Source organism: Lepidochelys olivacea, assembly GCF_965140295.1.
Source record: "Lepidochelys olivacea isolate rLepOli2 genome assembly, chromosome: 1".
In the NCBI taxonomy this organism is placed as follows: Eukaryota; Metazoa; Chordata; order Testudines; family Cheloniidae; genus Lepidochelys; species Lepidochelys olivacea.
Window position 1 is genome coordinate 50,199,888 of NC_140411.1, and position 25,796 is coordinate 50,225,683.

Sequence of the window (25,796 nt, forward strand, 5' to 3'; positions counted from 1 at the left end):
AGCCAGTAATCTGAAGTGGAAAAATAACATTTTAACTAACTTAATTTTCTAGTAGCACTCAAACTATTCACTTACTTCGCATTGGTCTCCCTTAAACAGAGTAATTTATTTACAGCTTATATATTCATTATTGTAAACAAGGCAGTTTTGTGAGTGTAAATATTACATTAGAGCCATTGTCTCAAATTATATATTAGGGAAGAGCAATCAGATATTTGTGGAAGGCTGATTAACAGTGCCTTTCTAATAGATTTGAACTTAATGTTTTAGAAATGGATGTGTTTGCTGAAATCTGCAGTAATTTGTAACTTTGAGTCAACGTTCTGTTTTTCCATTTCTCAGTGCCCTTATCAAGCAAGTAAACAAGTCTATAGATGGAACAGCAGATGATGAAGATGAAGGTGTACCTACTGATCAGGCAATCAGAGCAGGTCTTGAATTGCTTAAGGTAAATTTTCTCTTGTTGTTCAGTGAACAGTAAGATAGCTTTTTTTTAAAATTCTCTAAAATAACTTTGTTAAAATATATTATTCTAAATTTCTTAAGCTACTGTTGGCTTTACCGCAGTTATCCAGAAGAAAATGTTTTCCATACTCTTCACGTTAGATAGAGTAATAAAGTGATAGAGCAATAGAAACTATAATTGCAAGCTCAGTATCTCTTCACAACTATACTCAAATATTACTGTGTCCTTTTTTCATGCATGATGTAAATAAAAGGTAGTGAGGATATTTATATACACCGTGCTATATATTCTCTTTAAAAATTTATCTTAAAATTGAAAGTATTCTCTTTTGGAGGTTCAGGTCTGAGCTATAGCTATTGGAGTGCGCATTTGCCTGCACTTCCATCCATCACCTTTTGGTTTTATTCCTTTGTCCTGTTGTGTACACACACACACGCTAGCAATCATTAGTGCAACCATTTTCACCTTTATCATATGTATTGTCTTGTGTTGCTGCATAACTTGTCAATCAAGGTACTGATTGGATTGATTGATTGGTGATCCCTCGATTTGAGGATGATCTCTACATGGATTTACATATGGGTCCTGAGATGACTCAGGAGTCTGATCCTGAAACTGCAAATCTGTCTGCAGTAGCTACAGACATTTTTGTGGCAGGCCAGCAGCCTGCTGGGAGGAAGTTATTTCTTTTTCCTTCCTCCTCTGTACCTTTTCAGCTTCGAGGGCAAGGTGCTTCTCGAAGCAGGTCGCTGCCTGATAGAGGATATGGTGCCATTGGGGTCAGATGGTAGTTTGCTCTTCCCAGCTTGCGATGTCCACATCAGTTTTCTTAAGACATGCTTTCAGTGTGCCTTTGTAGCGTTTCCTCTGACGACCATGGAATCTCTGACCAGCGTGAGCTGAGAGTAGAGGACTTGTTTTGGGAGGCGAGAGTCTGGCATCCACACGCAGTGTCCAGCCCAGCGAAGTTGGTGCATGAGGATCATTGCTTCAATGCTAGTGACTGGCTTCAGCGAGGATGCTGGCATTAGTGCGGCGATCTTGCCACTTGATGCAAAGGATCTTCCAGAGGCATCGGTGGTGATACCTCTCCAAACTCTTGAGGTGCTCTCAATAGGTCACCCAGGTTTCACATCCATAGAGGAGTGTAGGAACAATTGTCTTATAGACCTGGATCTTCATGTCCTGTCATAGGTCATGGTCCGTGAAAATGCGTCAGAGCAATTTCCCAAAGGAAACACCTGTGCACTGGACCAGATGCTGGATCTTACTGTCGATTTTTGCATTTTGAGGAAGTTGGCTACTGAGCTAGCAAAAGTGCTCAACTCTCTCCAAAGTTTGACCCTCAGTGGTGATTTGTGGTGGGTCATGTGCAAGGCCTGAAGCAGGTTGATAGAGAACTTTAGTCTTGGCAATATTGAGTGAGAGTCCTAGGCTTTGGTAAGGTTGTGCAAGAAATCCAGTATGGACTGAAGGTCATTCTCAATGTGCATGAAGATGACGCAGTCAGCAGCACGCTGAAGATCAGTAATGGAGGCACTGAAGACTTTAGACTTAGAGCAGAGATGTCGAAGGTTAAAAAGCTGCCCATCCATTCTGTATTTAATGTCAACTCCACTGGGGAGGTGATCTTTAACGAGGACCAAAATGACTGCTAAATAGATGGAAAACAGGGTTGGAGCAATAATGCATCCTTGCTTAACCCCAGTTTTGATGACGAACGGTTCCGTCTCAAGGCCATTACAGAGAACCATGACAGATCATGGAGAAGCATTAGGACCTTAATAAATTTTGGAGGGCAGCCAAATCTGGCCAGTACCTTCCACAGGGCTTCGCGGTTGACAGAGTCAAAGGCCTTTGTCAAATCGATGAAAGCCATGTACAGGTTCTGATTGTGCTTCTGAGACTTTTCCTAGATTTGCCAGGCAACGAAGATCATGTTGGTTGTCCCGCGGGATAGTCTAAAACTGCACTGAGATTCTGGCAATATTTCCTCAGCAAGGGAAGTAATCGGTTTGAGAGGATACAGGCAAGAATTTTCCCTACTTAGATAGCAAGGCAGTGCCTCGATAGTTTCCATACTCCGATTTATCTCTTAAAAATTGTAACAATGATAGCATTTCTTAAGTCTTCTGGAATCTTCTCATTATATCAGATATGAAGAAAAAGTTTGTAGAGCTTCCCTACCAGTTCTTCACCTCCAAACTTGTCGACTTCAGGTAATATGCCATCTGGCCCTGCTGCCTTGTTCTTAGTTTGCATAATGGCTCGTGTTACTTCTTCAAGAGTAGGGTGTCAGCAAGAGATTCTCTTTCATGTCATTGAGGTATAGATTCGATAGTGGCATCAGAGACCGTTGATTCACGGTTCAGGAGTAACTCAAAATGCTCCTTCCATCTGGCTTTCATTGCTTCGCTGTGCTTAAAATATGTTGACCCGTCTTGGGCTCAGAGTGGTGTGGGTTCATGGGAGCATGGGCCATAAATGGCCCTTATTGCCTGAAAGAAACTCCTCACGTCATGTTTATCAGCATAAAGCTCAATCTCCTAGGCCTTTTCTCACCACTACTTATTTTTGATGTCATGGATTTTCCTTTGGGCTTCATCCTTGAGTTGCTGGTATGACTCTTTCTAATCCATAGGAGAGTGACTTGCCTCTGCCTCCCTTTTCTTCAGAAACCAACTACAGTGGAACCTCGCTATAGTCAAATCGTTTAATATTTTAAAATCACTGTTTTATTCAAAGAACAGCCAATTCCTAATTTTTACCACAGTTTATTATTACATATAATATTAATATTGGGATAGTATGCCAAGGCCCCAGTCAGGATCAATCTCTTACACTAGACATGGTATAAACATAGTTAAACAAAGTTCCTATGTCTCTCCTGTTCTCCTGTTTTTCTTGTAACTCTGACAAAATAAAAAATGGGGAAGAGCTCATCACCTTACGATTTACAAATGTGTACTCTGAACAACGTGAAAATCTCTTTAACTGAAGCAGTACAGAATGTAATGATCTGACTTCACTATAAGGGGTTCCACTGTGTTGCTCATATCATATATGCTTAGTTGTGTTTATGGCATCAGATACATTAATGCTGTAGAGTACAGCCTCAAGTTTATGAAACTCTTCTGGGTCACCAAAAATTGACAGTTGGATTCAGACAATTAAAGATGAGAGCTCTGTAGACTTTGACGTCTGCAGAACATATAGCCCAGATTATCCAGAGATCTGAGGCCAGTTTGTTTAACAATATGGTAATTTGGGAATGGGGAAGGGCGAGTGTAGATGTTTAACATCCATAGTTGAAGATCTGTACATGTCTGGACAAGGTTGGAAGAAGTCAAGAGTGAAAGGGTAGGTTTGACTTGTCATCAGAGGTGGTAAGGAAGACCATACGAGCCAAGATGTCGCTCAGGAAGACAATGGAGAAAGATGGATCTAGGACAGAACTGAACTGTGTGACTATCAACAGAGAAGAGAGGGAGGAGGAAGAGAATCCACTGAAATTAATGCTGATAAAGTGGTCAGAAAGGCTGGTGGAGAGCTAGGAAAGGATAGAGTCCAGAGAAGACCAAGGAAGAGAGGGATAGTCAGCAATGTGAAAGGAAGCAAAGAAATCATGGAGTATGAAAAAAAGCACACAAATTTGAAAAATATGTCATTAGTGATTTTTCATGAAGACCATTTCAGCAAAGTGGAGAGGACATAATCAGGTGTGAAAGGGAGGAAGTTGAGGCTCCAAAAAATCAACAGCCTACTCAAGGCAATGAAGGGAAGGAGAGGTGATAGAGAATGAAGTAGGATCTAGTAGTGTTTTTCTTTATGGTCAGAGATCGTCTGTTCTTTGAGAGAAAAGGGAAAGAGCCAGGAGAGAGAAGGAGATGGCGAGGCAGGATGGAATAGGATGGGCAAGGGCAGTCTAAAGTGTTAGGGATAAATGTTTTGGGAGACCCCACCGCTGGACACAGGAAAAAAAACAGAATCAAAGGATTGTGAAGGGAGGTTGAGGATGGGGAAAGCACATAAACATTGTTAAGACCATGAGCACAGGGAGACAAGTGAGCAGAAGTGAGGGAAAGAAGGTCTTCAATGGAGAGGTGAGAGGTAGGATTGCTTTTCCAAAAAACTGCAGTGTATTCTAAGGGTTCAAAATATGGCAGATGATAACACTTGATAATTTAAACAATTGTGGGGTTGTTTTTTTAAAGTTAACATGTGACTTGTCACTTCCTTGTTGCAGGTCCTGTCATTTACACACCCTATCTCATTCCATTCAGCTGAAACTTTTGAATCCCTTCTGGCTTGCCTGAAAATGGATGATGAAAAGGTGGCAGAAGCTGCATTACAAATTTTTAAAAACACAGGAAGTAAAATTGAAGAGGACTTTCCTCACATCAGATCGTGAGTTCGATTATACTGTTCTATTTGAGTACAGTTCTTTATTAAATGGAATTCTAGAGGTTACATTTTATTCATGTGGAAGTGCTATATTTAACATCCTTTTTTTTTTTTTTTTTTTTGGAAGGACTCTATGTTACTCCAAAGAAAAGTTTGTGGCACTCAGGCTTTTAATAAGAATAGCAGTGCGGTTTAAAAACCCTTAAATGCATTAACTGATGAAAGGTAGAAGTGCAAGTAATAGGTGAAAAGCAGTGTTTCTTCGAATGATGGTCCCTATTGTATTGCACTGACTGTTTATGCATGCGCACTATGCATCCGGAGTGAGAGAATTTGAAAGCAGTAACATCCATTAGTTCTTCGAATGCTTGCTCATGTCGATTCTATTCTAGGTGTGTGCGCCAACGTGCATGGCTGTTGGAGATTTTTGCCTTAGCTGTGGCGCACTCTGGAGTGCCATGCTCATGCCACGATATGTCAGGCGCTGCCAGCCCTATGCCCTCACAGTTCCTTCTGATCGCCCGTGGTGGTCAGTCAGAGCGCCTTTCTTGCTTAGCAAGAGCTAACTGTTGTCTTACCATTCTGAACTTCGTGCTTTAAGGCCATTGTATATAGTTTGCTTTACTAGTGTTAAGTAGTTCTTAAGTAGTTAAGTGTCAGTTAGTAGTTAGGGTCCCAGCTGGACTTGCCCCAGGTGGCACATGCCCTAATCTCCTGGGTTCAAGCCCTGCTGTGACTGCAGCAGGCCTATGCCTGCAAGTGACTCCCCCACAGCAGCTGCCTTAAGTGCCTGGGGGAGTCACATGCTAAGGAGAAAAGAAAAGGAGTACTTGTGGCACCTTAGAGACTAACCAATTTATTTGAGCATGAGCTTTCGTGAGCTACAGCTCATGCTCAAATAAATTGGTTAGTCTCTAAGGTGCCACAAGTACTCCTTTTGTTTTTGCGAATACAGACTAACACGGCTGTTACTCTGAAACATGCTAAGGAGAGATGCTGGATCTACAAAAACTTTCAGCCCTGCACCCAGAAGGATCGGGACATCGGCCTCAGGGTTCTCCTGATGGAGTCCGCCCTCCACCCAGCTTCCAAGCTGTCCGGGGAGGTTGCACCAGGTGCCTCGGCCTCCATGTGCAGCGCCTCATAGGCACCTGACTTCGGGCGCCGTTCGCCATCACTGGTGCCGAAGAAGAATGGAAAGAAGCGTGCCCCAGCACCAAGCAAGAAGGCCCAGGGGTCATCTATCAAGGGACGCAGGCCTGCCCACCAGACTGCTCCAGAACTACACGATTGTGCATCCCTGGCTGGGGCGCCCAGCCCCCTTAAAGGTCCACCACTGATTCTTGGGAGCAGTAGGGGATCCGCACTCCTGCCTGCAGCTTCATCATCCTAGGCTCCCATGGCGCAGGGAGAGCACAGGTCTCTACCTGCTCCGATGACAAACCTGGTGCCGTAGGACACAGCTAAGGCTCCCCAAGAGGACAAGTCCACCATTAAGACCCATCAGGAGACAGGAACAACACTGCATCATTGGTCGTTCAGGCGAGTTCCCAGATCCCCACGGCACTACTCTCTGGCACGGGGCCAACGCTCCCCTTACTATTCCTGGCATTGTTCACTTTCTCAACAATCGTCATCTAGGCATCAGTCCCAATCACTAGCATGGTGGGAATGTTCGTGGTACCAGTTCTCCCTTCCACAGTACAGTTACCATTCAGTTACATCTGAGCAGTGGTCACCAGTAGCCAGACCAGCAAACAAATGCAGGCGTAGACTGCTCCTTTCTGGTCACTGAAAGGGGGTTCCTCCGGTACAGAGGGCCAGTTCAGCCCGTCGTCATGGTCTCATCGACATCACTAGGCACGGGAGCCCGCTCCTTTTTCAATGGCAGCTCAATGACTGCACGGCCAGTGCAGTGACCTCATTGGAGCGAGAGGGGCATGCAGGTTGTGATGATGCCTCCTTCACAGCACTTGTCGGTGGCCGTGATGGAACATCTGGTGGCGGCCCCACTGGCCCCGGACCCTGTACCAGAAGCCCGTTCAGAGGTCGGGGTGGAGGAACCTGTGCCCATCCCAAAGCTCCTTTCTATGACAGTGGTCGAGACTCCAGCATCCCCACCGGCAGTTCAGTCTTCCTCTTCATCCCCAGATGAGGCAATCACAGGACCTTCTAGAGCTGGCCTGCTGGATGGGTTTAGGGAGCATCAAGCCCTTCTCTGGTGTGTGGCTGAGAACTTGGGGCTCGAGGTGCAAGATATGGTGCAGCAGGAGGACGCCCTCTTCAACCTTCTCTCAGCTAGTACGCCCGCCTGGGTTGCCCTGTGTGTGTATGAGGGGGTCCTCAAGATAGCCAAGGCCTTGTGGCAGACCGCCTCCTCCATCTTGCTCATCTCGAAACGGGCTGAGAAAAAGTTGAAGTTATTGGCAAGAAGGAACAGAGAGGGTGTAGGACTGGTGGCACCTGATATATCGCGGCACGAACGTGGCACTCCAGAGGGCGCCACAGCCAGCCCTGTGGGTACTGCTAAGGCAAAAATCTCCAATGGCTATGCATGTGGGTGCGCGCACCTAGAATGGAATGGACTTGAGCAACACATCTCGAAGAGCAGCAGCTATGAAAGGTAGGTAACCGTTTTTTCATGCATGTACCATAGGCTCACGTCATGGTTTTGTCTGAGGTGATAAAGGACAGGGCAGACTAACCATGTCTGCAATTCCTTCTAACCACCATATAGTCCAGGTCAGCGCTATAGTGTCCTCTTGCATGTGATGAACTTCTGAAAATATATAGTTGTACATAGTTTGAGTATTTTACTGTTTTTACTATTTATATAGTCCTTTTTTGTAGTTAACTAGTTTTAGGAGTAGAATTGGGACCTTGGTGGGGGCGGTGTTTCTGCAGAAATATTCTCCCTCCCCCTTGTAGCCATGTGCTTGTACTGGACTATGCCGAAGACGCTAGGCTTTAAAATCTGCGCCTCCTGCCCGCATTCCTTCTCTGTCAGCGACGAACTTTAACCTTGCCTTTGCTTCTTGGGAGAAGCCCACATTGCATCCCAGTGCAGTATCTGTCCATCCTTCCCCAGCTGTACCTGAGAAGGCTGGGCTCTCTGCCTTCAGAAGCACCTCATGGAAGTTGCCACAAGACCTCATTCAGACCCATGGCCTCCTTCAATGGTATGCCTCTTGGGTACATATGTAGAGCAGCCGTGTGGAGTTCAGTACACAGTGTTGCTGAGCATTACACCTTGGTGCAGGATGCAGTGGCAGATTCCTCCTTCAGCACACCTGTCTTCTGTTTAACCATTCCAACTTCATCCTTGCACCCTCCTTTGACTGAGGTATTGCTTGTTAATCACCCTCAGTGGTATGCAATAGGGACTATCACTTGAAAAAGAAGAGGAAGTTACTTGGCTGTAACTGGAGGTTCTTTGAGATGTATGGTGCCTATTGTATTCCACTTTCCGCTCTCCTTCCCCTTTGCTTTGTATCTGTTAGATTTGAGGTAGAGATGGAACTGGAGAGGCGGTTGATCTCTCCATCTCTTTATCACCTCAGAAAACCACGAGGTGAGCCAAAGGGGTGTGTGCGTACCAATGGACACTATTACTTTCCAATTCTCAGGCTATGGATACACAGTGTGCATGTCTGAAAACTAACTCCATATTACCGTACTTCAGTTACCACAGTCTGTTACCTAAGTTAATCACTTTTGTAATGCTGGAAAGATATTCTTTCATATTTAACATTTGTAGAACCAGATGAAGGACAGGGAAAAAACTGAATTTCCCAAGGAGTCCCCCAGTCATTTGTGCAAATAAGAGTTTCTTTTGTATAGCTATATTGTGAAAACACATAAAGTAGCAAACTTTAAAATTTGTAAAAGATATTCACTTTTTACTTTCAGTGCTTTGCTCCCAGTTTTGCATCACAAGGCTAAAAAAGGCCCCCCTCGTCAGGCCAAGTATGCCATTCACTGCATCCATGCAATATTTTCCAGCAAAGAAACACAGTTTGCACAGATATTTGAGGTAAGAAAAAAAGGTTTTAATTATTTTTCTTTTAATCTTCACATTGCATATTCATATTTATGCCTCTGTATTTTTATTATTTTGTTAAAATAAGGAGTATAGTGGAAACTGATCTTGAAACACAAGTTATTCTATCAGTCCTTCCCCAGTATCCAAGGCATAAAACTAAAGGAAATAAACTTTTTTCCTTTCTCCCTTCAATCTCAAATGAATAGTTCTTGTTGGTGCAGTGGAGGTCATATTAAAGGGCTCCAATCTTGCTGGTTGAATAGATTCTGGTAGAAGGTCTACGCTTACCTGTAGTGATAACAGGCTCCAGCAAGCAGTCCTTGATGGTTCAGTTTGTATTCGGAAAGGGAACAGTGTGTAAATCGTTCACTTTCCTTTGGAAGCTTGGGGTAAATGGAATTAAATGGGACTAATGGAAATTTATGCGTTTATAATCCTTTATAATTAACTTTTATAGTACCTTTGATCTTGAAGGACCTTAAATCACTATTCAAAGAAGAATCACTTAGTCCACTACTGAAATAGTAATTTTGAGGGATGGAATGTGACATCAATTTAACAACACAGAAAAATATATCCGTTAATCTAATGAGTTCATAATTCCTGCAATGCTTTTGGGGGGTGGGAGGGGAGGGTTTAGGGGGTTGTGTGTGTGTGTGTGGAGGGAGGGAGGGAATGTGTTCCTGTAGCAGGTGAAACTTTTAATTGAATGGAATTTTTAGTGTTCAATAATAAATACTTTTTTTAGTATAGCTAAACTGATTAGATTGGTATGATCTGAATTTGTTGCCTGTATTTATCTTTTAGCCACTGCATAAGAGCCTTGATCCAAGCAACCTTGAACATCTCATTACACCATTGGTTTCTATTGGTCATATAGCCATGCTGGCCCCAGACCAATTTGCTGCCCCTTTGAAATCCTTGGTAGCCACCTTTATTGTTAAAGATTTGCTAATGAATGACAGGGTAAGTACTTTTTTAACTATTTGTGCTGCCTTTGAGAAATTGACTTTTTTTCTTCAGTAAGATATTCAGGAAATAGAAAATTAGGATAGTTATAAAAATTAGTAGCATGTATGTTTCCACTTGTCTGTATACATCTCGAGATATTTTGGTGTTTTGGCATGTATTTTTTTAACTTGACTGGAAATTTATGCAGTAAAAGGGGGGGGGGTAAGAAGTCTTCACCCCCACCCCACAGATAATGTGTAGAATAAGTTTTCCTTTCATGGATCACAGCAAGTGACTGTCTAATACTTAAAACTATTAAATCCACTTGGTGAAATCCTGGCTCCATTTTAGTCAATGGGATTTTTGTGGTTGATTTCAAGCTGGGTCAGGATTTCCTCTCTTGTGCTTGGGCCAACAACTTGACACTTTAAGAAGGCTTTATTCCAATTTTGAAATAGTTAGCAGATCTTAAATGCAAGAATTTAACTTTGTTTGGCTTATATTTTAAAGCAATTGCTTTCTCTTTGTAAATAGAAAAATGAAATCAGTAAAAAAATATCTTTTTCAGTATGATTAAACTGGCTGTGTCAATAGTGAATACGTGTATTAGCATTACAAAAGCCATATAGTTAACCAGTGAATGCTGCTGTTTGTCTTTAAAAGCAGACAGAAGCAAATAAGATTATAGTAGTCTTTATTAATAATATAGTATCCTATTAATAATAGTAATAGTATAATAAACTAAACATAACAAGATGTAAAATTTTATTTAGCTTCCTGGGAAAAAGACAACTAAACTTTGGGTTCCAGATGAGGAAGTTTCGCCTGAAACACTTGTCAAAGTAAGTAGCTCTTAAAACTTTTTCTTGGTGTATATTTACTGGCATAATAATTGTGAATTAATAATGTCTGTATACCTAAAGATACCCAGAATTTATGAAGCTGCCATTAATAATTATCATTTTTTTCTGTATGTTTCCTTCAGATCTGTCTGCCCCTGTGATCTTTCTAAAACTAAAGAAGTTTGGTTTAATAAAATAAGAATTTTGTCAGAATAGGCTTGGACTCACAACTCCTTCCTCTTGGGATTCCACAGGTCTCCTTCATGGGGCTCTGCCATGATTCAACAGGGCTTCCCCGGCCCACCAGTATCCAGGTTCCAGTCTTGCTCCACAAGGCATCCCTTGGTGTTTCACACTTTTTACCTTGGTTCAGGGGCCCCACATGCATCCTTCTTGAGGAAGGCCTGTGATTCAGACTGGCTTCCCTAGCTCTCGTGTCTCCCTTCTGGTTCTTGTTCCTATCTCATCCTATTCTGCTGACTTGATACTTCTCTGGAGTTCTGCTCTCCAGGCTGTCTGCCCTATCTCCTGTACTGGGAGTCACCTAGCAGCTGGGGTTGATCATGTTAAGGAGGTAGCTACTTCATTAACACCTTGGCTCTTATTCCCCAGCTAATCTTCTACTCCCTTGAACACCTGTTTCCCCAAATGGGTCATGTCATAGAATAAAAGTTGACTAGCCCCAGACCCCACTACCCCTTAAAGGAAACAGACTACCCTGTTACAGAATACCATTCCAGCAATCTCATGTATCACCGGTGGTACACATACCAAATTTGGGAACCCTTGATCTATACACTATTTATGCAGCCACCAAATTGTAAGCATTTATACACAACTCTGTAGTGCAGTACTAACTATGAGGTGGAATTATGTTATTAGGCTAAATATACATGGGTAAGACAGGCATTCCCATTGCAGATTATACCAGTGTTCCATCTAGGCCAGTATTCTGTCTCGGAAAGTGACCATTCTGTACAAAATGCTTCAGAAGATGCAAAGATTCCCAAACTGGACATACATTTTGATGATATTTTAATATCTTCAGAAGTATTTTCTTTGCCATTCCTTATGTATCCTAACATTTTGGGTTGCTTTTTAGTGCCATTTCACTCCTGTGGCTTGTGTTCCTGGTTCCCTGTTTGATGATGTCAGCTCACCTAAAACCTTTAACATTTTAAGACTTCATTTTTCACAACTTTTATTATTAAGCAATGCCTCATTGTGACAGTTTACATAAGTGGGGAATTTAACCTAGTTCTCTACTATGGCAGGTTAAAATTCCATCTATCCAGCCACACTTTCTCTCAGAAATAACCTGCTATATCTTTGTCTTTTCTGTGCTTATTTATGAAATATACATGCATATGTAACCCACTGTTTCAGTGTATTGTGCTGCATCCTCTACACTAGAGGTGTCAAACATGTCTCACAGGATGTATCTGGCCTGCATGATATATTTCTGTGGCTCTTCTGATGTACTGAAATGTGTGCAGAATGTAAGCTTTCGTTTTTTTTTAAATAAGGAGATTTGTAGGCCCCATAGCTACAGAGAGAACCTTTCAAACATGAACCAAGTGTAAACCAATGTCAGGTTTGTCAGGCAGACTGAAGCAGTGGCTGGGAGAGGTGAACTCACCTGTTCCCTTTTTATCTCATTGAAGTGTGATCTCTGTAAGGGACAGTGATGACACTGCTATACCAACATTAACTATTCCATTGCTGATGGTCATCCCATCACCTAAAATAACGGAGATAAGAGTGAAGCCCTTGAGGACTGATGAATTGCTTCATTCCCTCAAGAATTCTTGTCACACCTTCTGCTCCTTGGACTTATACACCCCAGCACCTTGTAGACAATTTTCTAAGCCACTGCCTTATAGATGCTAACTGGCTCCTTACCCTTTCTGTGAGCCTCTGAGGAGATGAGAGGGTACTACCATCTCTTCATAAGACCCCGTCACCTACCAAGTAGGCATTTTAATGGGTCACTTGAGCTGTCAACCAGTCCATGCAGAATCAGTTTTCTCCACCCGGCTCATTTCATCCCAGTGTGGCAGCACATCCTATCGGACAAATGGGTCCTAGACATCATCTCAAATGGCTACACAAACAGAGTCCTTTCTGCCCCTTCTCCAAATCACCCTTTTTCTCGACCCCTCTCAGAAAAGAATTCTCAGACAAGAGCTGGATTCGCTGGTCCAGCTAGAGACAGTAGAAACCCTTACCGCTCCAACAGAGGGAGAAGGGTCTTTACCCCAAATACTTTCTAATCCTCCAAAAGAAAAGGCCTGGAGACCCATCGTGGACCTCAGACAGACGAATGTCTTCATTCGCCATTGAAGATTCAGAATGGCTACCCTGGCTGCAGTAATCCCCTCCCTCAGTGAAAGTGTGGCTTGTAGTTCTTGTTTTGAGGGACACGTATTTTCATATAGACATTCACACAGTATTTCCTTTACGATGGGCCCTGCACTATAGAGTGTGCTCTTCTTTGGCTTCTTGACACCCCAGAGGGCCTTTACAAAAGTGATGGCTGTGATAAGCAGCCTATTTGCAATTACAGGGCAGCCTAATATTTCCCTACTTTGCTGCCTGTACCTTCTGATAAGACTGTCCCATGAGCAAGCCAGTCTGTCACCTCCTTACTTGATCTGCGTCACTCCTTGGGACTTCAGGTAAATCAAGAAGAGTCCACTTTAACCCCCACAAGAGTAATATAATGTATTGGAATGAATCAGGACTCGACTGCATACACGGCATACTTATCTCAGGACAGATTCCTCATGATGAGATCTAATTTCTCAACTTAGACATAGCCCCAGTGACAGTCTGGTCATGCTAGCCCACGTGGCCTCTTGCACCTATATTACCCCCTTCACCTATGGGTGCCTCCAGGCATGACTGAGGAATGTGTAGCTCTGAGCACAGACTCCCTGAACAAATGGGTCTCACTTCCTCATAGCATTCTGACATCACTCACTTGCTGGGAGACAAATGCCAATGTCTGTGTAGGCGTTCCCTTTGTTCTAGCCCCACCCATGAAGATGCTTATGATGGATACCCCACTACTGGGATAGGGAGTGAACCTGGATGACCATTCAGCTCAGGGTTCAAGGTATCAAAATCTGGAACTGGTGCATCCAACATCTGATCACCCTCTCTGATGTGCAGTTACTGGGAGAAATGAACTCCCTAGCAGCCAGCCTCGGCAGGCATTTTCACAAGGATCACAAGTGAGAGCCCCACATTTCAGTGATCCAGCACATTTTTTGACAGTGCAGATTTCCATATTGGGATCTCTCTGCAACCCAGAAAAACAGGAAATACCTGGCCTACTGCACTTGGGACACCCAGGATGCAATTCCAGAGGGGATGTTTTCATAGTGTAGTGGTCAGACCCACTGATGTATGCCTTCCCTCCTATCCCCCCTGCTCCTTTGCATCCTCCAGAAGATCAAGCAGGACTAGGCAGCAGTAATTCTAATAGCACTATGGGGACTGAGGCAGTTCTGGTTCATGATGATCTTGCGGATGGCCTCTCACCCTTGCATTTACCTACAGCCATTTCTGGGTTTGGTGTTGCAAAATGGAGGCAGCACCAGCCACCCCAACCCTGTATCCATCCATCTGATAGCCTGCTTTTTGGATGGGCAACAGAGCTAGAGAAGTCTTGCTCAGAGGAGGGCCAATCTATCTTTCTCAATAGCAGGAAATCATCTACAAGAAGGTGCTATACTGCCAAGTGGAGGGGGTTCTCTTTGTGGTGTCAGCAGGATTCGGGAGGAGTCTAGGATTCCTCTTATCCTGGAGTATCTCCTTGAACTCATCAGGCCTATCTGTTAGTTCATTACAGGTATATTTAACAGCTATTAATATCTTTTTATCTTCCAGTTTTCAGCCCCCCCCCCACAACAATAAAGTTTCTAAAAGGCATTATCAGAACATTCCTGTTGGTATTAAAACCCAGGCCTGTGTGGGACCTGAACTCTGTGCTATCAGCACTTATAAACCTGCCATTCAAGTCCTTGGCTTCCTGCTACCTTTTACACTTAACAGTGAAGGTATTCTTCCTAACTGTTAGTACGTTGGCCAGGAGAGTGGGTGAGCTTGGGGCCCTCATAGTTCCCCCACCTTATATGGTGTTTCACAGAGACAGTTTACCTGAGATTACATCCCACGCTTATTCCCAAGGTTTCTTCCAATTTTCACTTGAACCAAACAGTCCACCTATCTGTATTTTACCAAAAACCTCACAATAGTAGTGAGGACAAGAGACTCCACTCCCTTTATTTAAATTTATTTCAGTGAGAGGTATCTGTTGGTGTAGCCCAGGGGTTCTCAAACTGGAGGTTGGGACCCCTAAGGGGGTCGCGAGGTTATTACATGGGGGGGGGGGGTTGCAAGCTGTCAGCCTCCACCCCAAACCCCGCTTTGCATCCAGCATTTATAATGATATAAATGTATAAAAACGTTTTTTTAAATTTATAAGGGCGGGGTCGCACTCAGAGGCTTGCTGTGTGAAAGGGGTTACCAGAACAAAAGTTTGAGAACTACTGGTGTAGCCCCTTAGAAAGCATGTAAGAGAGCTGCAGGAGGACATGTCTCATCTGCAGACATAACAGGAGCATAAGGACTTCATTGACAGGATCCACATGGAGACATCCAAGATGGAGTATGCTAGCGAGCTACAGATGACTACAGGAGCACCAGGGGAAAGAGGAGAACTGGCTGCTCTGTGGGGAGGAGGCTGGCTGCTTGTGGTCTCTGACAGTAGACATGATATCCCAGGAGGTGTGCTGTCTGCTTAGAGCCCAAATTGAAGATGTTATAGAAAGGATGCTGAGGCTCATCTTGACAGGTTTCAGAGTAGCAGCCGTGTTAGTCTGTAACTGCAAAAGGAGTACTTGTGGCACCTTAGAGACTAACAAATTTATTTATGTATTTATTCATCTGTCCCTCTGATCGCTGTCCCATGCTGTTCACCCACATGGGTGCTGATTATACTGCCATGTATGACCCTCAGCAGATCAGCAGGACTACAGGGCTCTGGGAGTGAGGGTGAAGGATTTGGGAGCAAAAGTGGCAGTTCAGTCCATCCTCCTGGTTGAGGGTAAGGGCCAATTCAGGGACACGTGCATCCTGGAGATAAGTGTGTGGCTGCACAGATGTTGCCTACAGAAGGGCTTTGGTTTCTTTGACCATGGGGTCCTGTTCTGAACAGAACGACTCCTGGGAAGAGGTGGGGTCCATCTGACCAAGAAGGGGAAGAATATCTTCACACACTGACTCACCAACTTAGGGATGAGGGCTTTAAACTAGGTTCAAAGGGGGCAGGTGACAAAATCCCACAGATAGGTATAAAAAAAAGTGATTTTAACAGAGGGCTAAATACGTAGTGAGGGAGGAAAAGGGAAAATTATAGTGACATCATAGGAGCAGCAAGAGGGACAACAGTGTGGGAATCTGCTCAACATCTTAGATCTCTATGCACAAATAAGATATTAATTCTGCTCTTCATATGCATAAAAACAAAATAAATGATGATTGGATTATTTATATTGGTTGTCCTGTGAGTTCCAAAGTTTAATAGTAATATTTTTATCATGTATTTCAAAATAAATATTATGTGGTGTCACAGGACAGCGGATGTGAATGTTTGTGGTAGAAGGCTTGATTAGCCATGTTCTGTAGCAGATGTTTACTTACAATAGTAAATGTATAATTTTGTTATTGTACCTTTCAATGAAAAATTGCTTTATTTCGTGAAAACTAGTAAGGTTTATTTACATTTCAGAAATTTTAGGAACTATGCATGTTGCAATGATGATGAATGCATGTGTCACATGCTTGTGAGGAATATGTTCTCTACCTAACTAAAGCATTTGAGAAGATTATATTGCTAAATGATTAGGCTACTATAGAGATTATTTCAAAATTTTGTTTGCAGAGTGCAATTAACGTATTACTTGTGAACATTTCTTTCAGATCCAGGCCATGAAGATGATGGTTCGATGGTTGCTAGGAATGAAGAATAACCACAGTAAATCAGGAACCTCTACTCTGAGATTGCTAACAACAATATTGCACAGTGATGGAGACTTGACAGAACAGGGAAAAATTAGGTAAGCCATCGGCAATTAAGTGCAACCATCTGTTTGGACAGTACAATTGCTCAACAGTTTCAGTAACTTAGAAGGGGCAATGTGCATTGTATGGAGAAGAATTTAAGGGCATTTAGGATGTATCGATATATGTTATACTTTATATTCCCGGATAAAAGAAGTTCCAGAGAACTTCAAAGTTATTTTGTTACTATAAATATAGTGCAAAATCATAGTAAAAAGTTATGCTTTTTCCTCTACTTTTTCTCTCATCCTTCCACTCTGAACTACTTTTCATACTGAAAGGAAAAATTGCACAATTTCTCCTTTTTCTCCTTCTAAACTGACTTTAAACAAAAAATTTTTAAAAAAATCTTACCTTGTGGTGCACTTTATGGCTAGTTGAAGGCACTCTGCCTTTTAGGAAGGGAGATAAGGATGAAGAGGAGGAGGGAAATAAGTAAAGAAGATTAGCTTTTTAACAATTTGTTTCATCTGGCTGTTAGCCCATTTGCTTTGACTGCTAATGTTTATTTTTGTGCAAACTTCTTAATCTTCCTTCAAGTATAAGTGAGGAGCCGAGTTCACCATCGTTGTTCTTGGCAAACATTGAAAATTCAGTTTACAGAAACTAATGGGGAGAAGAGAGGGATTACAGTAGTCAGAATAAAGAGATTTCCATGTTTGGTATATAGTCAAATGACTGTACAATCATTATGCAAATCAAACACCAAACCAATCCAGAGGGTAGGGAATTGCAAAATAGAGCATTTTGTAGTTATGCATTAACTTTATAGTCACTGCACTCAAGCTGAGAATTCCATTTCAGTATAACTTGCAAATAATCATAATACTCTTGAATTTAAATACTATCACAAGACCCATAAATAGAAGTCGGTCCGTGAAGGAATTAAGTAGTAGTAATTCTTCTTCGAGTAGCATTCCTGCATGCTCTACTTTAGGCATATGTGCGTTCCTGCGCCTCTGATCGGAAATCTTTGTAGCAGTGTCCATTCGGCCCCCACATGCACGCTCATGTCCTCGTGCTCTGCCTTGAGGGGAGAATCTCACTCAGTTCCTTTTCAGCCACCCCTGGCTAGAGATGGAGTGATTAGCAGTCCGTTCACAGATACTTTACTTATTCAGAAATGTGGTGTTATCTGGTTTTTAGTGCTTTTATTTTTTTCTTAGGGCATGCCTACACTACAAATTTAAGTAGACTTAAGTCGACAAACAGCCACTTCCGTAATTACTGTGGTTTTCCATGTCCCCACTACCCTCCTTCTGTCTGTGCCTTCACCAGGAGCGCTTGCATCGACTTAACAGGGACAATGTTGAGGGCTGAGAGCCTGGGCTCTCACTCAGCACTGAGCTCCCTGCTGGGAGCCAAGCTGCAACCCGGGCTCTCACTCAGCAGTGAGCTCCCTGCTGGGAGCCCAGCTGCCACCCAGCATATTCAGTCTCCTGGGTATCAAAAGCGTGTAAACACAGTACTCACAGATTGGGTGGGACCTCTGCAATAGACACCTTTGGTAAGCCTGAGGACCCTGTGGGCCCAGGCACCAAAGCAGCGGTACTGCTGGTCAGGGACAGGGACGTAGACTGTACCACCTCTGGGCAGACGGCTCTGCTACAGAAGCCCGCGGCACAGGCAACTGCAAGGCAGCCATCATCAGACCACTTGCTGCGGCCAAGGTCTCCAGTCCCTGTGGCACCAGCAACTCAACACCAACAACCACTGATGGTAGATATTACTGTGGCACCACAGGAGTTTAGATTCTCTAAGAACCTTATGGTACCTGAGGCACCAGAGTCTCCTCTACTTGGTACCACAGCCCTGGTACTGAGCAAATCTCGGGCCGAAGGCTTACCACCAGCACCGAGCTGTGCACCTCCAGTTTCCATGTCAGCTCCACCACTTTTCAGTGGAGATTTGGACAGTGACCAGGAGGAGGTTCTCTTTCATCTCTTCTTCTACTTCTTGCTACCATGACCATCCATGGGCTCAGCCTCCCATGCCTTTCCCAGTGGCCCTGCTGGGATCCACGGGTGGCCTCTAGGCATCATGCCTTCGCGGGTGTCTGGTGTAACGTACTGAGAGACTCTGAGGCATTCTACCACAACCACCACATCTAGAGCCTCAGCACCTCCTGAGGAGATCCTGGAGGAGCAGGAAGTGGGACTTGAGGAGGATGTTACACCACATTCTAACATCTCTTCCTCCCCTCCAGAAAAGATGTTTATGCCCCCTTCGTTATCTGTGGCAGACAATTTTAAGCTCTTCCAAGACCTTGTGAAGAGGGTGGCAAATACCAGTAGAGGCGGTAACACAGTCACCATAAGCTGCTAGATATTTTACATACATCCTCCTCCTCGAGGATAGCCCTCCCTATCAGCAAGGCCCTTTTGGATGCAACTAGCTCATATGGCAAATGTCAGCATTGGCCACACAGACATGTAAAAGGGCTGATAAAAAGTACTATGTGTGTACACACGCACGTACACCCCCAGGATATGGAATTTCTTTTCTCCCACCCTCTGCCTAATTCCATTATGATTAACGGAGTGAACTTCTGTGGCCGTTAACGTCATTCCAAATCCACCTCTTACGATTGGGATTGAAAGCACCTTGACTTATTTGGGAGGCAGGCCTACTCTTCTGCTACTTTGCAATTCATAATTGCAAACTACCAGGCCCTAGCAGCAAGATATGACCATATGAACCATGCCAAATTCAATGCCTTTATTGATAATCTAGTGAAGTCACAATGAGAACAATTCCAAGCCATTATCAACGAGGGGTAGTCGGTGGCCAAAACAATGCTCCAGACAGCACTTCAGATGGGACGGACTGCTGTATCAGCCACATCAACAGTCGTGATGTGATGAGCTTTGTGGTTGCATATTTCAGGTTTCCTGAAGGAGGTTCAGATGACTGTCTAAGACCTCCCCTTAATCACAAACTGTGTACACCACAGTTCCCACCACAACACTATTACGAACCATAGAGAAAAAGCTCCAAGTTTCAGAGGTGCAAACCATCAGGCCCTCAATCCTCAGCATCGCAATCTTCCACCTCAAAACATCAGTTTTGATGCCTTGGTCAAGACACCAGGAGATCACTCCCTTCAACAACAGCTGCCACTTTCCAACCCCTCGCATCCCTTTGGATGCTGCATTACTCTGTTCTTCCCCTACTGGGAACACACAACATCCAGCAGATGGGTTTTGGAAATGATCTCCCATGGGTATTTGGTCCACTTCACCTCTTTCCTTTCCCCCAACCTCCCTTCCCTGTCCCTCTTCAGGGACCCTTCTCAAAAGAGACTGTTACAACAGGAGACAGATCACCTCCTCTGTCTAGGAGCCATAGAACCACTTCATCTCTGGGGAAAAGGGTTTTACTCTCAATATTTTCTGATCCCCAGGAAAAGGGGAGGTGGGAGACCCATACGGGACCTCGAAGCATTGAATAAATACATCAAGGCTCAAAAATTCAATGTGGTCGCATAAGTAGCATCCCTGTTCCGTCTTTGGAATGGGAGATTGGTTCTCGTCCTCACTCTCCAGGGCACGTATTTCCACATATCAGTCCTGCTGTCCCACAGATGATTCCTCCCATTTACTCCGGGTCAGGACCATTACAAGTTCAGAGTACTCCCTTTTGGCCTCTCATTGGCTCTCACAGTATTCTCCAAGGTCCTCTCCGTAATGCTGTCCCACCTACATACTCAGGATCATCATCTACCCATACTTAGACAACTGTCTCTTCAGGGCCTGCTCCTTTGAAAAAGCTCTACGGGCCACCTATGGAACTATGAACCTATTTATGAAACTGGGTCTACAAATCAACGTCCAAAAATCGTCCCTAACTTCAATACAATGCTTGGAATTTGTAGGGGCCCATCTCTATTCACTGCAAGCAAGGGCGCTCCTTCCACAGCACAGATTTCACAGCCTGACAATGCTTTTAGGAACAATGCAAACCAGCTCTCAAACATCGACCAGACATTGCCTCCAGTTTCTGGGGCACATGGCGGCTGGCATGTTCGTAATATCTCATGCCAGACTTCACATGAGGTGCCTGTAGATGTGGTTCACCTCGGTTTTCAAGCCAAACAAAGACTGTTTAAACACACCTCTCTCTATGCCTTCTAGGGTCAAACACTTCCTGGATTGGTGGAAAGACCTGGCAGACATTTGCACAGGCCTCCCGTTTACACCGTTCCCCCTTTCCCCTGACACTTCTCACTATGGATATATCCCTCATAGACTGCCCATCTCAACAACCTCATGATTCACAACAAATGGTCACCCGTGGAGGCAACTCTCCATATCAACCCCCTTGAACTCAGAGCGGTCAGGAATGCTTGTGCTTGCTTTCTTCCACTGATCAGAGGTACACACATGAAAGTCATGACAGACAACATTGCATGCATGTACTGCATAAATCATCCAGTGGGATGCCAGATCATCCGCCCTCTGCGCAAAAGCACTAAAACCATGGAACTGGTGCATTTCCCACAATTTTGTAATATCAGCGGCGTATCTACCGGGAGTGGAGAACACAACAGCAGACTGTCTCAGTTGCAAGTTCTCACATGACCACGAGTGGGAAATGAGCCCAACTGTATTTCACAGCATATTCTGTCAATGAGGGACACTGATGATAGATTTCTTTGACACTTTCCTGAACAAGAAATGCCCATGTTACTGCTCCAGGACAGGCTTTGGACAGCACTTGTTAGGGGATGCTCTCCTTCTTCCATGGGATGAGGGCTTTCTATACGGCTTCGCCCGTTCCCTCTGCTCTTGAAGGTCCTTTTAAAAATAAAAAGAGAAAAAGCAAACGACATACTGATTTGCTTCCACCTGGTCAAGACAGTCATGGTATTCGTACCTATCACAGCTGGCAGTGTGTCCACAAATCCCTCTTCAACTCAATTCTTACCTTTTGTTGCAGAACAAAGTACGCACTCTCCATCTGAACCTATGGATACTCCAGCTCAAAGCCTGGCTCCTTCATGGTTCCAACACACACAGAGCTCCTGTTCTAGGATGTACAGGAAGTGTTAATAAACAGTAGGAAATCAGCTCCCTGTCGTAATTACCTAGAAAAGTGGACCAGGTTTCAAGTTAGGTGCAATTCCAGGCAAATTACCCTGGCATCTGTTACTCTCCCTGCTATGTTACGACTATATACGGACTCTCAATAAGTCAGGGCTCTCTCTCAGTTCACTCAAAGTAACCCTGGCGTCCCTAGTGACTTTCCATCAACAAACAGAGGGATACTCAGTTTTCTCACACCTCATACAAAGAGGATCCTGAAGGGTATAGCAAACCTCTTTCCCCAACCCATATATCCCATCTCAACATGGGACCTGAACTTAGTTTTAAAGAGCCTGACTGGACTGGTCTTTGAACTTATGGCCACCTGTTCGCTCACAAACCGGTCAATGAAGACCGCATTTCTAGTTGCCCTCACCTCGGCAAGGAGAATAGGGGAGATAACGATGCTTGTGGGCGCACTCCCCTATTAGTCTTCTTTCACAAAAAGGTTACTCTCAGGCCACACCCAAAGGTCATGTCCAAAGTGACGTCATCTTTTCACATAAATCAACCTATTCACGTCCCGACATTTTATGTTAAGCCTCACCACAATAACAGAGAGGCCATATTTCACATGCTAGATGTTAAGAGAGCTGTGGCCTTCTACCTGGACCTGGACAGGACAAAGGCTTTTAGGAAATCTCCTAGGTTCATTCTTTCTATTGCAAATAGGTCTAAAGGCACAGTCATATCAGCCCAGCGGCTCTCCAGATGGGTCTTGAACTGTATCAGACACGGCTATCAGGTTCACAGTATCCATCCAGAATATGCATACACTCCGCGACTGAAGTCGGTTTCCTCCTCAGTCACCTTCCTCAAGAATGTCCCTATCTTGGAAAGAGAACCTCCCATCCACCATAAATAAGATTTCTATCCCCCCTCTTCTCACTTATACACCTATACAGCCCCACTTCTTTACAGACAGAATAGGGAAAATGGGCCTTGCAGCATGCTCTGAAAGTAGCGAAGTCCAGACTTGGTCATATGTAGGTATGAACTGGGTTCCAGTCAGAGCACCACATGGAAAACACTTTGGCACTAACCATCTCCCATTTAAACCATGGGGCAGTTGGCTGAAGAAACTTGGTAGACTGCAACTGCTAAGATATTTCTCTCAGAGATAGTTTCTTTGGATAGTTGGCTGCAGTGCTTTATTTTTTTTAGCTTCCTGGTAAATCTTCTACATAGCAACTATACTCCTTTATGCATACAATGTTAGCACGTGTACAGATGACATTTTTGGCTTATTCACCTTGATGATAATATCCTTTTAAATTTAAATATTTCTTTGGAAAAGCTTGAGACTAAATTGAAATAGGCTAAACTAAAACAATTTAAGTTAAAGCTGCCACACCACGCTGTTTTTATTTTGATCTAAAGAAAGCATGAAATGTAAAAATACAGTATTGCTTAAGTATTTGTGAAAAGAGCACTAGGATATTGCAGTACCACAGGACACCAGCTGCTGCAAATAGCCATTAAGAATACTGATACTAGGGCAAGAATCTATTTGAAGAGTAATTCAGTGGGGCTGGAGATCTGACTGGCAGTAGGTCCCAAAAGCTACCTCTCATAAAACTGCATGTTGGAAATAAGAATATTGAAGGCCATGCCATCTACATTGATCTAGAATGAAGGCCTACAGAAAAGTGAAACTAGCAGGGGAAAACCAACAGTTGGATGAAAGAAAAATATATCATTCATTCGGTGGCTGCTATTGCTTTATAGATTCAGGCATAATGCTGCCTCCGGGCTCCAGCTTGATACCCAATATTGCGAAAGAGTTTGTTTTGTTCAGAGGAATCCTTTAGCTCCATGTGACTTGGAAGAAGTTGAGAGGGTTAGACAACTTGCATTTACACGCTGTGCATTCAGAAGAGGATTTCTTTTTGACATACTTAAATATTAGTCTGTGGAATGAGAGAAAATGTCAGTTCACATTGAAGTTTATAAGCCATTGATTTTTACAAGTGCTTTCAAGACATGTCTTTAGATTATGTACAACAGAGAACTTCACAAAATTAAGACTGAGTACTCCAGTTCCACAACTTATCTACCCATTTGGTCTCACTTTGCTGCAGTTTCAAATATATGGCTTATATCAGAGCCCCTTTCTTAAATCCTCATATTTCTGTTTACAGTGCCTTCTCCTGTATAATACCCCATGTGTGATTGCTGTTAGCCTCATCCTCATGGCCCTTTCCCCTATCCCCCCCCCCCACCACACATTCTTAATTCATTTGCTTATTACAACCACTTGTGGCTTGTTTTAATTCAGATTGTGAACTCTTAAGGGCTGGGACTGTCTCTTATCATGTGTTTGTATAATCTCTAACACAGTTGGGCCCTGATCTTATTCTGGCTTCTGTGCACTGCTGATTAAGTTTATATAGATTGGGTCAATACCAATTTGCAAAGATAAGATGAGGAAACTATTTGATACTATTATGATCTCTTTGTCAATACAGCATCACCCAATGTACCAAAGATCCAACCATATTTGGAAAATAGCAAATGCCTAGTTAGAGGAGCATGTAAACCAATTACTGGTACTCCTAAAATATTGAGAGATAATTGGTTTGACTCACCAGATCCCTTTATCTAGCTTTATAGGAGAAGGAATGTTTTAGCCCTTCTACTGAGATTTCATTAGCCCTAGTGTATATATACGAGGACATGATGCATATTGTCCTACATCCGTTAATACATAGGCATTATGATAAGGCAAACTGTAACCATTTCCTCATGTGAAACTCTTTGAGGAAATCAGAAAGGACATTAATTCCCTTGGGGAAAATGTGCCAAAGTGTATAGGTGTACCCTAAGTAGGCTGTGATTATGCTGTCCTGAATCTGGAAACTAATTCCTTTCATACAGCAAATAACACAAGGTTAGCAGAGGTACTATGTAAACTTCTAGGTGGGTAGAGATTCCATGAGAAGTATTAATTTACAAGGTTCTAATTTTACTTTTCAGTTACTTACATAATTATTTTGCATACAGAAAGCAAAGGCCATGCAAATTCCTCCCTGTTCCACCTGAGCCATTCTTCAGCATGATGGAGAAAAATTGTTTCAAACTTGAGGGATGTGATTCCATGACACAGATAATTAAATAATTTTGCACTAATTTAACCCATCTACCTCTGTGCTTGTTTTTCAGTAAACCCGATATGTCTCGTCTGAGGCTGGCTGCTGCTAGTGCTGTTGTGAAGCTGGCACAGGAACCTTGTTACCATGAAATCATCACATTAGAACAATACCAGCTGTGTGCATTAGCCGTTAATGTAAGGAAATGGGGTGGAGGGAAGAGAGAGGAGTGTATGTGTGCCTGTCTGAATCAGCTAATATGTATGGTAATAATCTAAGGCTTCAGATCACTAAGAATATTAATTTGAAGAGTCATTCTCAATATTCAGATTGCAATTCTAACTTGTTCTCAATTTTAAATTTGTTTCTTATGATCCTGAAAATTCAGGGTTTTTTATTATGTTGAAATGATGAATATTACTAGGAACTAAAAGTAATAAAGGAATGTGGTCTAATAGTAAGAGCAGTGGAACGAGCATTACAAAATTGATATTCATTGCAACTAAAAGATTTTTCTAGTATCTATTTGCCATACTTCAGCTAGATAACAAATTTATTTTAATGCTGAAGTAGTAATGTAAGAGAGATACTCTGGGGTATGGTGATTTTTAGAGAGATCTTTGGTTCTTATGAGCCATGCAAAGTTCAGTTCGTGATATTGACTTGTTTTGTGGTCTGCAGGAAAAAGCTCTCATCCTGCAGATCTTAAGGGTATGTCTACATTGCAATTAAACAACTGCTGCTGGCCTGTGTCAGCTGATTCGGGCTACGGGGCTGTTTAATTGCAGT

The 25,796-nt window shown here is 43.2% G+C and overlaps 1 protein-coding gene across 2 annotated transcripts in view; it reads left to right on the forward strand.

Annotated features, from left to right (window-relative positions):
- The window catches only part of PDS5B (PDS5 cohesin associated factor B), a 259,724-nt gene that overhangs the window by 189,365 nt on the left and 44,563 nt on the right, over positions 1-25,796 (forward strand). For both annotated transcript variants that reach the window (XM_084617358.1, XM_084617359.1), the window contains exons 19-25: positions 343-448; positions 4,713-4,873; positions 8,780-8,903; positions 9,720-9,878; positions 10,637-10,705; positions 16,694-16,830; positions 25,081-25,204. In XM_084617358.1, coding sequence (XP_084473484.1) covers positions 343-448; positions 4,713-4,873; positions 8,780-8,903; positions 9,720-9,878; positions 10,637-10,705; positions 16,694-16,830; positions 25,081-25,204 — 880 coding nt within the window. The remainder of the gene's footprint in view (positions 1-342; positions 449-4,712; positions 4,874-8,779; positions 8,904-9,719; positions 9,879-10,636; positions 10,706-16,693; positions 16,831-25,080; positions 25,205-25,796) is intronic.